The sequence below is a fragment of the Trachinotus anak genome, unplaced genomic scaffold (genome assembly GCF_046630095.1).
Source record: "Trachinotus anak isolate AG129_WGS33_773 ecotype Australia unplaced genomic scaffold, CSIRO_AGI_Tana_v1 ptg000028l, whole genome shotgun sequence".
In the NCBI taxonomy this organism is placed as follows: domain Eukaryota; kingdom Metazoa; phylum Chordata; class Actinopteri; order Carangiformes; family Carangidae; genus Trachinotus; species Trachinotus anak.
Genome location: NW_027273879.1, coordinates 385,612 through 401,534, shown reverse-complemented (window position 1 = coordinate 401,534; position 15,923 = coordinate 385,612). Strand labels below are relative to the sequence as shown.

The following is a 15,923-nucleotide window of genomic DNA, read 5'->3' as shown; positions in this document are numbered from 1 at the left end:
GAAAGTACGACTCAGAGCCTCTGACAGCGATGGAAAAACAGCCTGAGGTAAAGACCGAGCCCCTCTGCAGCTCAGGGACCTGTACCTGCACCCAGGGGGCAGAACAGTGAAGTGAACACTATTCGAAGTAAGAGTCAGTTTCCCTGGAGAAAACTTTTTACATCACAGATTGTTTATTTGGCAGCGTTATAGAGATCATCATCACCTCGCTTCCTGGATGTGATGCTCATCTCACTTTAATCGTGTTCATCTCTTCCAAGTGAGATTGATGTCATGGGAAAAGCAGATCAATATCCATGTTCCCCTGGGGAGGGAGATTAATGTGGGATGAGGAGCCACTTGAAAGGCAGTTAAGTAGAACACTTCCCCCCAAGGAGATCATTCACATCTTAATTAGCTGCTAATGGGACAGAAAGTGACACAATGTGTGTCTGAAGCGTTCATATGTTCAAATGTGTGTACGTGTGTCCTTGTGTCATATCAGCATTTAATAAGATTGAAGATCCCTGTATGAAGTCTCAAGTGTGCTACAAAGAAGCTCCGGTCTCTGAGAGCCATGAATTAATGATGCCTGGTTCACATCTCAAGTCTTAAATGAGGATAATGTTAGTGTTTGTACTCTGCATGATCTGCCACCAACTACACAGGCATCACAACAGAATCCCATGGAGGTGTTTAACCCACTCGTGTGAATGCTTAGTTTGCAGCGAAGTTCAGCATCTCACAGTCACTTCTGACCACATTTCACTGATCGATAATCACCCTCATCGTCCATCACGGTCTGGTTTTCCTCCACCTCCTCCTTTAGTACCAGGCTGCGTGCTGTGTGCACTGCTGAGGAACACGTCCCTGCCTGACAGCTGTAATCCAGCAGTGTAGTTCTGTCCTCCTCTCAGCTGACGGTTTATTTGTCATGTACATGAACAGTTGGTGTAGTGAAATGCACTGTAGTGTGCTCTTCAGGCAAAAATAAGAATTTGAGAAAAGAAATAAAAAGGATAGAGATTTAATACAAAAAATGATAAGTGCAGCCTATGTAAAAAAAACAAAAACACATCACAACTGTAAAATGTGCAGAGAAGTGTCTGTTTTCTGTCACTACAACTATTCTTAATAAGGATGGTGTGAAAAATCACACAAATTCTCAGAGTCATAACTGTATCACAGATTTTAATTGTTAATAAATGTCAAACTGCAGGATAAAGTTTCACAGTAATCCAGTGATAGTCACCTGGATCTCGTCTTGTCTCTCCGACATGGGTGAAGGACCACCATCAATTAAACCTCTCCAAGACTGAGCTCTTGGTCACCCCAGCCAATCAGTCTCTTCATCACAATATCAACATCAAAATCACCTCCTCATCTTTTACCCCAACCGAGGTCGCAAGAAACCTGGTTGCCATGTTTGATGACCTCTACACGACAAAAGAGAAATCAGGCCTTAGATGTATTGACTCAGTATACCACCCAGCCCTTGGCTCAGGCCGTGGTTATCTCTCACCTCCACCTCTGCACTTCTCTTCTGATGGGCCTCCCTTGATGCACAGTGAAACCTTTCAGATGGTCCAGAATCCAGCAGCAGCCCGTCTGGTCTTCGCTCAGCCTGCATCAAGTTCAAGGCACTGATGCTGCCTTCAGAGAGACTTCTGGGTCTGAACTCAGCCACTCAGCCTGATGCTCCTTCTCCTCCACTGTGCTCCTCTGATGGAGGAACCAGCTCCTGCAGTCTATCAGAGCAGCCATCTTCAGAGAGCATCTCCTCTCCTGACTCCTCCAACACCCTGACATGTCGAACCAGCTCTGACTGTGTAACTTTGGTGCACTTCTTTACTTGACGTTCTTTACATATTAAATTGATGCACAGTAGTCTCAGTCAGACTCTGAAAGCCCCCACTGCAGACCCACAGAGGACATTACACAGCCCTGTTAACATCATATGTAAATTGTCAATATGTCCATGCACCCAGGTGCTATTTTTACACCGTGATTCTGATTCTGCTCTAAACTCACCTGCATAACAGATTACCAAACAGTTTCCTGTTTCCTGTGGAAACGAAAAGAGCTGCCACGTACATCTCTGAAGTGGCCCACTCAGAGATATACAGTACTCCATGGTATTGTCAGGAATATGAGTCATATGCTTATACAACATCCAGTCTTACAGAATCATTAGTGTGTAAAACTGGATAAAAAGGGACCATCTTCCTGTCTTTGTGAGCGCGTCACTCTTGCTCTCCTCTGTAGGCCTGCGCTCGGAGCTGCCGGGGCAAAGCGGCAAAACACCGACTGAGCTCCGACTCAACGGATCAGGCCGCAGAGAAGGAGTGGGAGGACACTCCATTGTTTTCAAAAACAGTTTGTCAGACTGTGTGAGTCAGCTGCTCCTGTCATGTAATGGTTAAAAAAAAGCTTTGTGTTTTTCCTGCACTGAGGCGATGTTTATGAAGGTGATTAACACCGATTAGTGCTCCGGGGAGAGGACGAATGGCATCACACATCTCTGTGATGGAGGGCAGCTGTTTAACCAGCTGTCCTATTTCTACAGCACCGACACAGCACACAGCAGGTGGCCGTAGGTAAAAAAAATATTCTGCCACTATAAAAAAAGAACAGTGATTTGTAGTAACGATAAGAGCTCGGCGCCAGGTCCTCACTCCTGCCAATGCATATTAATCTGTGAGTGTGCGTGCGTCCATTTGGATGAGTTATTTACATTAATATGTGCTCCAGATATCCTGTGAGCACTAAAATCAGATTAAACCAGATCAAAAGGCTAATTGAGGGTGACATCATAGCTCGTTAGAGCAGAGGAGACATGTAATAAGACTGTCTACTGATATTTTACACCACAACTTAATCCTTGATTGTACTTCCTGATCCATGTGTCCTGACCCTGAGCAGCTGTGGCTCTGAAAGTCAACACCGATTTGCTGAACTATATGATGTCAAGTGTGCAAGAGAAAGCCCATCTCCAAGAAATTAAATTTATATAGCTGCTACTACGTTACAACAGCCACTGCAGACCCACTGGGAGCATATTTATGTCTCTAGCAGCGGTGGGTGATTTTAGTATCACCTGTACTGGGCAGTGATTTTTTATCCTATCTATTTTTAGCCCCATTTATTTTTTTTTATGCCCCCACGCCAGTGACAGGCAGCACCAAAGGCTTTATGTTTTTGGGTTGTCCATTTGTCCCATTGTCTCAGTAGATGAACTGATGAGATTTAGGTGGTCAAAGGTCAAAGATCAAGGTTATGGTGACCCCACGTTGTTGTGAATGCAATATATCAGGAACATCCAGAGGGAATTTCATTACATCTGGCACAAACATTCACTTGGACTCAAGGATGAACTGATTAGAATTTGATGGTCAAAGGTATCATAGGTACCATATTTCCTGCATCGTGACTGGTTGTATTTACTTTCCTAACATTTAGCTGAACCATCTTTGGAAACCTTAACTTAAGTGTTTTTGTTGCCTTAACCACAGGAGATTCATGGGATTCAAGATATGTCACCATCCTCCCATTTCACCTCCCTCTGACTTGGGTGAAATACGAAAATGTGGCACATTGCATGTGAACATAATCTAGGCAGCAATCACAATGTAATTTGGAAAACAAATGAACAGTATATGAATGTAATTTTCAGGAGACGTGGTTGGCAGGATAGATACTGTGCGTGAGGCAGTATAGTAATCACAGGTAATTTCCTCCTCTGCCTTTAGGCAGAACAACACTCAGACAGAGATGAAAATGTCTGTCACTCAACAGGAAATAGGTACGATAAGAAAAGACTCTGGATGGATGGATGGATGGATGGACTGATGGATGGATGGATGGTTGGATGGACTGATGGATGGATGGATGGTTGGATGGACAGATAGATGATGGATGGACAGATGGATGGATGGATGGATGGACAGATGGATGGATGGATGGATGGATGATTGGATGGATGAATGTAAGGTTTGGCCCCTGTGACCACTATCGAAGCTTCTGCATTCATGTTGTTTTTCTGCTGACAGGAAATCGTCATGGCAACATGAACACTGCACTGGTTCTAGAGGAAGATCAAGGGTTGATTGATCCTTTGGTGACCACAGCAGATTTAGCTGTCATGATACCTTTACATGGACCAAAGTGTTCAGGGGTCAGGGGGAAACCTGACGTCGTTCAGGTTAAACAATGATCAGGATTCCTACTGAGGGGTGTCATGATTTGCCATTTTATTATTGAATTTGGACACTTTCTTTGGACTGTAATGGGACTTTGTTTGGATTTTTGGTTCTTCCTGTCTTCCCCTTTGTCTTTGTCAGTTTGTCCTGTTTTATTTCTGTTGTTTTTATCATAAAGTTTGGTTCAGCTTTGCCTTTTTCCTCATGTGCCAGTTTGGTTTTCCAACTGTTCCCTTGTGCTTTTGTTGCAGTTACTCTTTGTGCTTCCCTTTTGGATTTTTCTGTGTTAGACCCCATAAACAGTTTTCTTATGCTTTGGCTTTTGTACAGATTAAACAAATGAGCTATAACATGAGATTTAGAGGTGCTAAATGTGGACAGTTGGGCAGATTAGGATCTGAACATCTAACTCTGCCATGAAATAAAACAACATATTTTCCAAAATGTCAAACAATTTTTTAACTAAATCATCAAACATAACCACAAACTGATTCTTTTTGCTATTTAGTGTATTTTTCTTCAGAAACATTGAAGGAAAACAGGAGTTAAGATTAATGAAACCAGGCAAAAGGATACGTTTGTGAGAGCTTACAACAGAAAAGGAAGGAGATATAAGCAGCAGTGCAAACTTGTCTATGGCACAGTGAGGAGTCAGAACGAAAGCTTACGTCTTAATCTTCTCAAAATTTGGTATTCAGTTTTCTAAATTAGCCTCTGGCACTAATGAGACCTGCAACACTGTGGATGCCTCAGAGTGCAGGAGGTGAAATTCAGATTTTCAGAAGTGGGATTCTTGTTGTCTACTCTAACTGGAAGATAACACACTTGTTAAGACTCGACCTTTGGCAATTACTCAATAAAATGTCTCATTTCTTTTCTCTCCAGCATTAATCATCAAAGACTATTAATTTATTTCCACAGAGCTCCGTTTGTGAACTTGCTTTTTGGCCTGTTTCCATTTTCCTCCCACCTCATTCATCATTTTTACCAACAGTTCTCCACTTACTTGTTCTTGTACTTTCTGTCCATTGAGCATGTACTTTTTTCCATGGCATAAATCTTACAGGAACAGTCTGATGGACCATATAGGGCAGAAGTTTTCAAAGTGTGAGAGAGTTGAAATGGGAGCATGGTGGACTCTGTGAGGAAAGAGGGACAGACGCATTCAGGTAGTTCAGCTAATTGCCAGGTTTCCGTTGTGCAAAGTTTAACCAAGTTTGGAAAAAATCAGCATAAAGAAATGCACACACACAAACACACACAAGAGTGTCCTTTGCATCTTATTAATGCTAATGTTTTGGAGACTCATCACAAAACTGGATAGCTTTCATCATTAGCAACAAATGCTCTCTGTCCAAGCAATTAGCTCAGTCCCCAAAGGTTGGATCTTACTAATTAAATTGGCAGCCAAACGCTTGAGCTCGCCTCAAACAAGGCGTGCAAGAGGCTACAGAATGTGGCAGATGGCAAACCAGGAAAAACTGCAATCTTTAACTTCTCAGGGTTTTTATTAGAGGTGTTTGATTTGTTATTCAGAAAAAGTCTGAGTGCTAACAAGATCATCAGTGATTCATCTCAGGTCAACAACTGAATATATCTGTATCTTTAAGTCTCTGCCACCAGAGCACAAGGGTATGTTTGATTTTTATTCCATCATGTGGCCTGTTTTCTATTATTTCAGTCATTCACTAAATTAGAGAACATTCAGCCCACAGCATATATCGCCTGCTGTCTTATGCCCTGATCACACCAAAAGGTTGTAGGCTTACTGATAAAAACACAAGCTGGACAACAACATGCTAGTGCTAGTCAGTCACAGCTAGCTGGCTCAACACTGACCGCTGACGGACTAATCTGTGACATCTCACATGTACATCTCACAAAACGTTTACTCGTGAGAGGAGTTTTTCCTCATGGTGTCCAGAGTGGATGTTTACAGCCTGCACCTCCCTGCTACACCCTCGACCCACATCCTTCACACATTAAAACAACCTTCACATGCTGCATTTACTGCAATTATAACCTCAAAACATTAATTAACTTTGCCAACATGTAAAGACTGAACCACAGAATAATGAAAATGAACCTGCAGCAAATTCTGACTGATGACTGCAACCTCAAACATTTCTCAGATCATTTTCAAGTCCATAGATCAACCTAGATTTAATCAGCTCCCATGTGAACGTAAACACAAGGACATGATCTGAGTGTCAAACTGGAAGGTAATACGTCTAGGTTAAGACCAAAGAACTGACAGAGGGTTCAAAGAAAACGGTGTGATACTGGACGTGTAATAAACATGAGGTACTGAGCGGAGGGGGCCGGTTTATCTTGTATTTGCTGTTCATTAGCTGGTTTATTATCAGAGACAGCGCACATTAATCAACATTACTGTAAAAGCTGATTAGGACAGGATAATTAGAAATACAGGACAAACAAACAGTTAAAGCTGATGCAATAAGCTAGCAAAAAAAAAAAAAATTTTAAAAATGGCCCAAGTAGTGCTACAAAAGCCTAAGCGTCCCATAGATGGGTCGGGAATGAGGGGCCCATTGTAGCTGATATTGCACTTTAGTGGTTGAAATTCATAAACACCGGTTGATATGGAGCCGTTTTGGCAGGTTGTTGTTCCAGTGTTGTTGTTGTCTTTAATCATACACATGAATCTTTCCTGTCTCTACCGTCCATAACATATGACGTGAACCTCAAGTTATCCAGACATCCATTTATCATGGATTTCAATTTGCGCAGGTCTTCTCCACCCTGAGGCCATTTTTATTGGCCTTTTTGCAGGGGGAAAAAGATGAAGGAATCTTTAATGGTGCAAGAGCAGCAGTCTGTAAATTTTCTGAAATGACCTATTTGGGTGACATTAAAACAATAGAGATGCTTTGCTAAATATTATAATGCACTACATATCTGATATGTGGCATTTGGGTGTCATCAAATCACCTGCTCCACTTTCAGTCAGTTGAGTTCAGTCTCTGCTCTTGTTTCTGCAGGTAAATCAGTCTGTGTCATGATATTATGGTTAAAAACAGGCCACAGTAAACTGAGGGGGGTGAGAAATAATGTAGCAGGTTTGTGGTTCTGTAATCATCTGTGCATCTGACAAACCCACAAACAGGTCACAGTGTGTGACCTGCTGTTTCTGCTATTTTCAGCTCTGCACTGTACTGTCATAGGTCATGTTGTTCAGCTGAGATCGCTGTGTTACAGCACTCTGTTGATCTTTAAACAACCTTTCTAATTTAATGAATAACAGACTGTAAAACATTTTGTTTACACTAACATTTTTTTATTTTGTCCCTTGAGAGCCGGCATTAGTCAGGACCTCAGTATACCGGACGCTGGAGCTCTGAAAACTGTCTTTCACTTTGGACACACACTTGTACGCCTGGTTAATTAAACCTGCAGTAACTTATTGTCCACTTGTTTTCAGTAGTGATAGTGAACACAATAGTGAACACAACACTGACATATCATCAGCTTCTATATGTTGAACGGTTTATTTCCACATCCAGCAGTTACAGATCCACATGATGATTCGTGTGTTGTGGTGTTTTTGTCGCCTGATGGATCTCAGTGCAGTGCTCCCTCTCTCATGGCTCAGTGTTTGGTCTCCAACTCTTGGGGGAAATTTCTGGCTCATTAGCTGCTAAATGCTCCACTATGCTATGAGTGTCTTTTTTGAAATATATTGAGCATGAGATATATGGTTTTTTTTTAAAAAAGAATTTTAATTTCATTTTATCTTAAGATAAATGTGCAAACAAAATGTTAACTTGCATAGTTGGTGTTATTCTCTGATTTGTGCGTTCATATTTTTGAACATATTCTGTCCAACATGACGGTAACAAGCTTGTGTCTGGCTGATGCCTCAGAATCTCACTGTTTATTTGCTGTGTACAATGTGACAATAATAATAATAATAATACACTACTACCTTCCTGTAATTTATAAATGTTAATAAGACATTTCAGTGATAGCATATATATATATATATATATATATATATATATATATATATATATAAATATAAATACAAATATATATATTATTTTTTCAAGGAAGTGAAGCATTTCTGTAAAAATAACCTTGTAAGAGGAAAGAATCTTGAGTAAATATACAAAAAATAATTAAAAGAAATCTGTTAGTGTCTTTAAAATGATGTACCTAAGGCCAGCCTGTGTAAGTTATTAGCTTTACTTATTTCCAAATTATTATTATTTTCTCTTAAACGTGTTTGTATTCATATTTATTTGATGTATTCCTTTATTTTAATTTAATTTTAACCGTAGAAAAGAGTTTTTAATTTTTTATACAGGGGACAGGAAGACAACCGGAAACACGTGTCGATGACGTCTCTGTCGGAAAAACAAAAACAAACCTTCGTCTTGCAACATCAACGCTGTCGTGTTTCGCTCTGTTTTCCAGTTTTCCGTTTTTAAAGCCTCGTGTCGACTCGACTCGACGTGTTCATGGTGAGAACTCACACATTAGAAAAGGAGACCAGCTGCGTTTCCGCCGCTTTTATCCGATGCTAATGCGCAGCTAGCTAACCCAGCTAACGTTAGCGCAGTGTTGCTCAACCGTCTTGTTTTTGTCTCTGTCCCAGGTCGTCGTTCGGGGCCGGTGAAGCTGTAGTTGACCGGTACCGGCTCGGTGACGGTGGTTTAGCGGCCATGGCTCAGCAGAGAGGAGTCAACAGCCTGCAGTTCAACCAGGACCAGAGTAAGCAGCCTGCGGAGATGACGGAAGTCTCTGTTTCTGCTGAGGCCACTTCACCGTCAAACACATCTCACCTGTAAACCACCTGAGCCAAACGCAGAGGTTTAACAGACAGGTGGCTGTGAAACCTCCGCCACAGTTCCTTAGGTCTTTATTAAACCCTGAGAAGACAGAGGTGGTTAATTCACTCTGACACCCCCAGGTTTAGTGTTTTACTGTATTTAACTTAGCTGGGAAAATGCTTTTATAAGGTGAATTAAAAGCTGCATAAAGAAACTTAAAGACACAATCCAAAGAAATACAGAAAAAGTTGCCCCAGTTTTAAACCGAAGGAAAACATCTGATATAAAATTGAAATTAAAAAAAAGAAATTACATTTAAATTAGTTTTATTATTAGAAACAGTGCATTATCATAGTCCTAAGCTGCTGAATCATGTTGCCACAATTATAAAATCTTTTAAATATTAACTTTAACTTTTTTTAAATTTTGACATTAACTTTAACAGTGTACCCTGACTTGTTGAGTTTACCTATTTCAGTCTTGTCTTTCTCCCTTTTCACCAATCACAAGGCTGTTTCTGCTGTGCTATGGAGACGGGGGTCAGGATCTATAACGTGGAGCCCCTGATGGAGAAGGGACACCTGGGTGAGTGGACTTTACTGCTTTTTTTCTACATGCAGTTACTGTGTTTGAACAACTAAATGTTAGACTTACTTCTGTCCATTTGGTTTTCAGACCATGAGCAGGTGGGCAGTGTGGCCCAGTGCTCCATGCTGCATCGATCCAACCTGCTGGCCGTAGTTGGAGGAGGAGTCAATCCCAAGTTCTCAGAAATATCAGGTAAGTTCAATGAAGACAAGAACTGATTCAAAACTTTATTTAAATTCCCTGTAAAGGCATGCACCGGTGATTGTGTCTCGCTGGAAATGGCCACATATATTTTGTTAAGATGAAAGAAAGAAGAAAATCCTGTTTTCCGTTGCAAGTGTGAGGCTCCATATTTTTGTGTAAACAGCTGTTTAATTTCAGTGCTGATCTGGGACGACGCTCGGGAGTCACGAGACCCCAAAGACAAGCTGGTCCTGGAGTTTACCTTCACTAAACCTGTTCTGGCTGTTCGCATGAGGCATGACAAGTGAGTGTAGTGTCACCGTACACACACACTCCTCCTGTAGTTTGTCACTGTGCAGCTGCATGAAATTAAACTGTTGTCATCGTCTTTGTTTCACCAGGATCATCATTGTGTTGAAGAACAGGATCTATGTGTACAGTTTTCCAGACAACCCTGTCAAACTTTTTGAGTTTGACACCAGAGACAACCCCAAAGGTAAAGAGTCTTTCTCTTCTTCTGTTTATTTTTTTCCATCATTAGCTGCTGTTCAACTTCAGAAATTCTTTTATGATAGAAAACTGAGAAAAGCAGGAAATCCTCATATTTGAGAGGCTGAAAACAGCATTTTTTTACCCCTTTAGCATGAAGATATTTTTGCTAATTGCAGTATTTCTCTGTTTGACTGACTAATCAATTAATCAACTAATCTGAATGTAACTCTTTCCTCCAGGTCTCTGTGATTTATGTCCCAGTCTGGAGAAACAGCTGCTGGTCTTTCCAGGTCATAAATGTGGCAGCCTGCAGCTGGTTGTAAGTTCCAAGTTTTCGTCTTAAGAAAATATGTCAGTTGTTGTAATTTAAATTAATCTAAAAAAAAAAAATCTATTGTTTTTTTCAGGACTTGTCCAACACCAAACCTGGAACATCATCTGCCCCTTTTACCATCAACGCCCACCAGAGTGAGATCGCCTGTGTGGCTCTGAACCAGCCCGGCAGTGTGGCGGCTTCGGCCTCTCGCAAAGGAACGCTCATCCGCCTGTTTGACACCACGACCAGAGACAAACTGGTGGAGCTGCGCAGAGGAACAGACCCGGCAACCCTCTACTGGTACACACCGAGGCAGTGATGGATTCTGTGTGTGTGTGTGTGTGTGTATGAGTCCTCAGTGTGTTGTGTCCATTTTGCAGTGATTGGTCAGCTGCATGTAACTTGAACCTTGTGTAAAATCTGTGGAATGTCCCTTTAAAAATTTCCTCTGGCAAACTAATAGGAGGCTTTTATTTTGAAGCAGCTGCAGGAAATGAAAGGTGTGAGCAGGCTTTGTTAGTGCATCTGTTCTTCAGTAAAATCATGACCGGCACCATTTGATCAGTGGACCACTTTAAATCATTACCATTAAAACCAGTGGAGTAATGAGTAGTGGAGAGGCAGATGACAGGTTCGTACTGTGGTTTACGAGGACCAGCTCACCTCCAGTACCTCAGCAGCTCCTCTGTTACTTGTTGTGCTGTGAAAATGATTTGCAGCATAGCAGCAGGCCTTGAGCGATCGTGTCTGTCTGACTGGTGTTGTTGTTTCCCCTCTCTGTTGAAAAGCAGCAGCGTTTGTGTTTGTTAGGGGTGGGTGGGGGGAGGGCTCACATAAGAATCATGATTCTTACCCTTTATGATCCTGAATCGATTCATGGATGCTAAAAATCCATATGTTGTTAATATGACAAACAGTGGGACTCAGAGCAGCACCTCATCTTCTCCAGAGGGAAGCTGTTGGTTTTAAATATGTAATAATTACCACACACATGAAGTGATGTAGGTCAGTGAACTTCCAGCAGTTAATCTCACTTTTCTTTGTATTTTCCCCTTTGGTCAGAAAGTGATTCTTCATCATGAGCAGTTAGTTTAGCTGCCAGATATGTTTCCTGTTACATTTCAGTGGAGTGGGAACCTGAATGTAGTGAATCTGTCTCCATGTGTTCCGTGGGTTGTTGAGTTTGTGTAGAAGTTCAGTTCTGGCTCTAAATGTCTTTCCTGTTTGCTTCGTTTATTCTCTGCAGCATCAACTTCAGCCACGACTCCTCCTTCCTCTGTGCCTCCAGCGACAAAGGCACCGTTCACATCTTTGCACTCAAAGACACCAAACTCAACCGCCGCTCAGCGTAAGACCGACGTCTGTAAACCTCTTCCACCCCCAGACTGAGCGTTTCTTCACCTTAATGAGTCTCTTTGTGCCTCTTCCTCCCACAGACTGGCTCGTGTTGGGAAGGTGGGTCCTGTGATTGGTCAGTACGTGGACAGTCAGTGGTCATTGGCCAGCTTCACTGTGCCTGCTGAGTGTGCCTGTATCTGTGCTTTTGGAAAGAACACGTCCAAGAACGTGAACTCTGTCATCGGTGAGGGTCACGTAAAAACACTGATTCATACTTCAGCTGTTCATGACACATAATCCTCAGTGGACAGGTGAAGGAATCAAATATGAAACAATAATATATGACAAAATATTGATCATTTAGTGATTATTGTTACTTTTATAAGATAACTAGTAAATTCTCAAATATGGACAGTGACCTTTATTGACCTCAGACGCAGAGAGAACCAGGATTTTATTTGAAATGAGCTTACATTTACAGGTTTCCACATGTCCTTGAAAATCTGGAAAACCTGGAACATGGTTAACCACTTTTCCAGTTGTGGAAAACACATGGAAAATGAAAGAAATAGTAGGCTACTATTTGTGTCATTGATCAGGCAGCAATGTTTAATATATTTCATAAGAAAAAAGTGAGTCAGGTTATAAATTCAAGTTGATACATTTCATTTACCAAAATAATTTCATAATGAATTAAGAGATGATTTCATAGATGAATGAAGCCCAGTATAAACTGCACTTCTGTGAAATCAGACTTCCACAGACAGGAACATGTTGGTGTGTGAGGTGATTCCTGTCCTGGAAACGTCCTGGAAAAGGATCTGTAGAAAAGAGAGGGAACCCAGATATATCATCAACATAATGCGGAAATGTGATGATGAAAATGTTGATACGGAACATATCAGTAAGGTTTTGACTAATAACAGTACTTCATTTTTTCACCAGGATGTCACAGGTTTGGTTCAGGTGTAGTGTTGGTCCACAGTAGAGAGACAGAGCTCCAGTCACAGGAGACTGAGAGGAAATCTTCACCCTGAGAATCTGCAGGTTTCAAGTCTGGAAAAGCTTTGAATTCAGTTCCCACCAAAAACAGACGGAGAAAAAACATTAGGTCTAAAGTTTGAAAGGAGACAGTTCATCGACTCGTCATGGACACGTTGATTTTTGCAAAAACTTCAATTAACAAATAGATTACTATTATTATATATATATAATATTATCATTTTGTAGGACCCCCTGACTGACAGAGTTGTTTATGTCACTTCACAGAAAACCTCTGTCTCAGGGGCCTCCTGACCCCTCAGGCCCCTGGCCCTTCATATATGGGTTTAGGTCAAGTTAATAGATTCCTTTTACTATGAGGAATAATTGTTATGTACAGCTGACATAAATGTGTTGTAAATGTCAGTATAGTTCATGTACTTACACAACTTTAGGCCTTAAAGTTTGAATCATTTGACTGTCAATCATGTGGGAAACACTGAGGAAATCTGTTTATCTTCTCTTTGATTGAAGAACTGTTAAATCTATTTCATTAACACCTAATTATCTTTTATTAATGTCAACATGTTCATTCTCTCCAAATGACTTTTATCATCATCTGTCTTCTCCTGGCTCACTTCAGATGTGGCGCCGCTCCAGTGTGACAGTATCCAGTCATCGCTGGGCCAGTCACGGCGCTGCACGCCAGCAGCGAGAGCTGTTTGTGCCACAGACACACGAGCTCCAGATCGTGTCCTTCACTTTGTTGCATCACACCACTCGACTCAGTGTTCCTTGTTTGTAAAGTGATTTTTTTTATCCTCCCCTCTTGCAGCCATATGTGTGGACGGGACCTTCCACAAGTATGTGTTCACCCCCGATGGAAACTGCAACCGAGAGGCCTTCGACGTGTATCTGGATATATGTGATGATGACGACTTCTGAGGCCGGAGAGAGAAACCAGTTCAAAAACAGTACTGGAGGACGAGGACGAGGAGGGGGATGAGGATGATGAGTGAAAATAACTGAGTTAATGCTGATTGATCTGTTTTTGAGACAGATGGAAAATGGCCTGAGACATTACCAGAGACATGTGGACGAACTCAGACTGGATGCTGAGGCCTGTGTCATCAAGTCCTGTGTGTTTGTCTGTAACAGTGTGGATATAAATACAGTTTTCTATCAGCCTGTAACCTTGTTGCATCATGAGTCTGAGGGGCTGACGTGTAAACGTCCCTTAAATGATGAATACACTTCAACCTCGGAAGCTCAGTCTTTTGTGACTAAGTACATTTATTTGTGTAGCACCTTTAAAGAACAGATGTTACGACAAGCTTCACAGCTACATAAAGAAATAGGCTAAAACACAAGTGTACAATAATAAGATGGTAAAACTGTAGAAAAACAAGTGGGTTTTGATTTTTACTTGTGAGCGAATCCTGGCTGAAGTCAGACTGACAATAAAATTCATTTTTGCTAAGAAATCAGCAGCTTCGTCCCTGCTGTTTTTCTGCACTTCAGAAGAACTGTTTATTTTTCTGCTTTTTTGTTCTCCGGGAGAAGCAAACTGTGAAGTGTAGATAAGTGTATTGAGTCACATTTGGATTTTTATCTGGACACGAAACATTTGAAATAAGTGTAATTTTCTTTTAAGTTTCCAACAAAATTTACAGGAAACCAGCAAAAGAATGACACAACCACACAATGATTACCGTCAGAGTTAAAGAGAAAAAGATTGAAGCCAGTTTAACAATGAGTCATATTTTCTGTGTTGCAGGTGGTTGGAGTGGAACTGAAGCCCTGCGACTAAAGATCATGTTAATTATGGATTAATTCCTCATTATTTTCTCAGTTGGTCTGATTCATTATTTGGTTTGTAAAGTTTCAATGACGCCTTAATTAAGATTATTTTATCAAAAACCCTTAAAATGATTAAAATAAACTACAATTAGTAAAATAATGAAATCCTCATATTTGAGAACCTGAAGCTGTGACTTGTATTGAAGGAGTCACAGATACATGTGGGTTAATGTAAACTAGAAACACAAAACACAACTTTAGCAAATAAACTTTTCACCACTGATTGAAATTCCTTTGTTTCATAAGGCTGAAAAAACAACAGATTTGCCTTGACCTGAAATGACTTGAGCTTATTTACTTTGTTGTTTCTCTGCAGCTTCTCTGTGTTTACTCTGCAGATGTTCCTCCAGATGTGGCCCTGTGTCCTTTATTAAACTTTACTGAATCACACTGACCCACCTCTGGTACCTTGACATTTTAAACGCTGACCCCGCCCTCGCTGTTACTGTGATGCAACCTGAGGTTTGCTGCTTCTGTTGTCTCACAGTGGCCGTTTACATTCGGCTCTTACAGCCTCTTGTCATTTGTGCCAGTGGGACGATGTTCAAATGTCAGCGACGATGAGTCACTTGTTTGGAAACAAAACCAAAAAATGCACTTTTAATAAGTCACACTCAGAACAAATATGTGTTGATATCAGAGCAGCTGATAAAATACAATCAATTCTCTATATTCACTCTTTTCTTATAGAGTGAATTTTGATAATTTTCAGTATGTTTGTTTTAGGTTTTTTCTCTGTGCTCATATTTGACTCTTTAAACTGAATAAAAGTAAAATCTGATTTGGTTTAGTGAACTTTTTTGTGCTTTATAATATAACCTGATGCTTTAATTGTGGAAAAGTAACAAAGTCAACCTCTGCAGGATGAAAACATCCTGATCATCTCCAGGTTTCATTAGGACTCTGCCAGTCTGAGGCTCAGTGTGAAACTTCTCTTCCTTTATTACTCTGTCAGTCAGACGGAGGAGTTTATGAGACGCTCTGAGAGATAATCAGTCGATAGATTGGACACGTGCCCACATCCTCAAAATAACTGTCTGACTATTCTGATAAATGAACGTGATGTTTTTATCCCCTCTCTCCTGGATAAAGACACATTTCTGAAACCAGCTGTGGGTGAGCTGTTGGTCCTGCAGCGCCCTCTGCTGGTCAGTCACTGCGTCACCACAGCCGCTGATATTCACTGGTTCATCA

The 15,923-nt window shown here is 41.0% G+C and overlaps 1 protein-coding gene across 1 annotated transcript; it reads left to right on the top strand.

Annotated features, from left to right (window-relative positions):
• The first annotated feature begins 8,503 nt into the window (after nucleotides 1–8,503).
• On the top strand, nucleotides 8,504–15,510 carry wdr45 (WD repeat domain 45). Its single transcript, XM_071465703.1, has 11 exons — nucleotides 8,504–8,662; nucleotides 8,797–8,912; nucleotides 9,482–9,556; nucleotides 9,647–9,751; nucleotides 9,941–10,046; nucleotides 10,144–10,238; nucleotides 10,474–10,553; nucleotides 10,642–10,850; nucleotides 11,797–11,898; nucleotides 11,987–12,132; nucleotides 13,705–15,510. Exons 2-11 carry the CDS (start codon nucleotides 8,864–8,866, stop codon nucleotides 13,812–13,814), a joined length of 1,077 nt encoding a protein of 358 aa, XP_071321804.1. The 5' UTR covers nucleotides 8,504–8,662; nucleotides 8,797–8,863; the 3' UTR covers nucleotides 13,815–15,510.
• Nucleotides 15,511–15,923: the final 413 nt, after the last annotated feature.

What these genes read in the sequence shown, in the direction of transcription:
- wdr45 (XM_071465703.1), top strand. Translation starts at nt 8,864, where the DNA reads ATGGCTCAGCAGAGAGGAGTCAACAGCCTGCAGTTCAACCAGGACCAG. An exon ending in CACCAGAGACAACCCCAAAG is followed by an intron (nt 10,239 to 10,473) that starts GTAAAGAGTCTT and finishes TCTTTCCTCCAG; the next exon opens with GTCTCTGTGATTTATGTCCC. An exon ending in GAACGTGAACTCTGTCATCG is followed by an intron (nt 12,133 to 13,704) that starts GTGAGGGTCACG and finishes CCCCTCTTGCAG; the next exon opens with CCATATGTGTGGACGGGACC.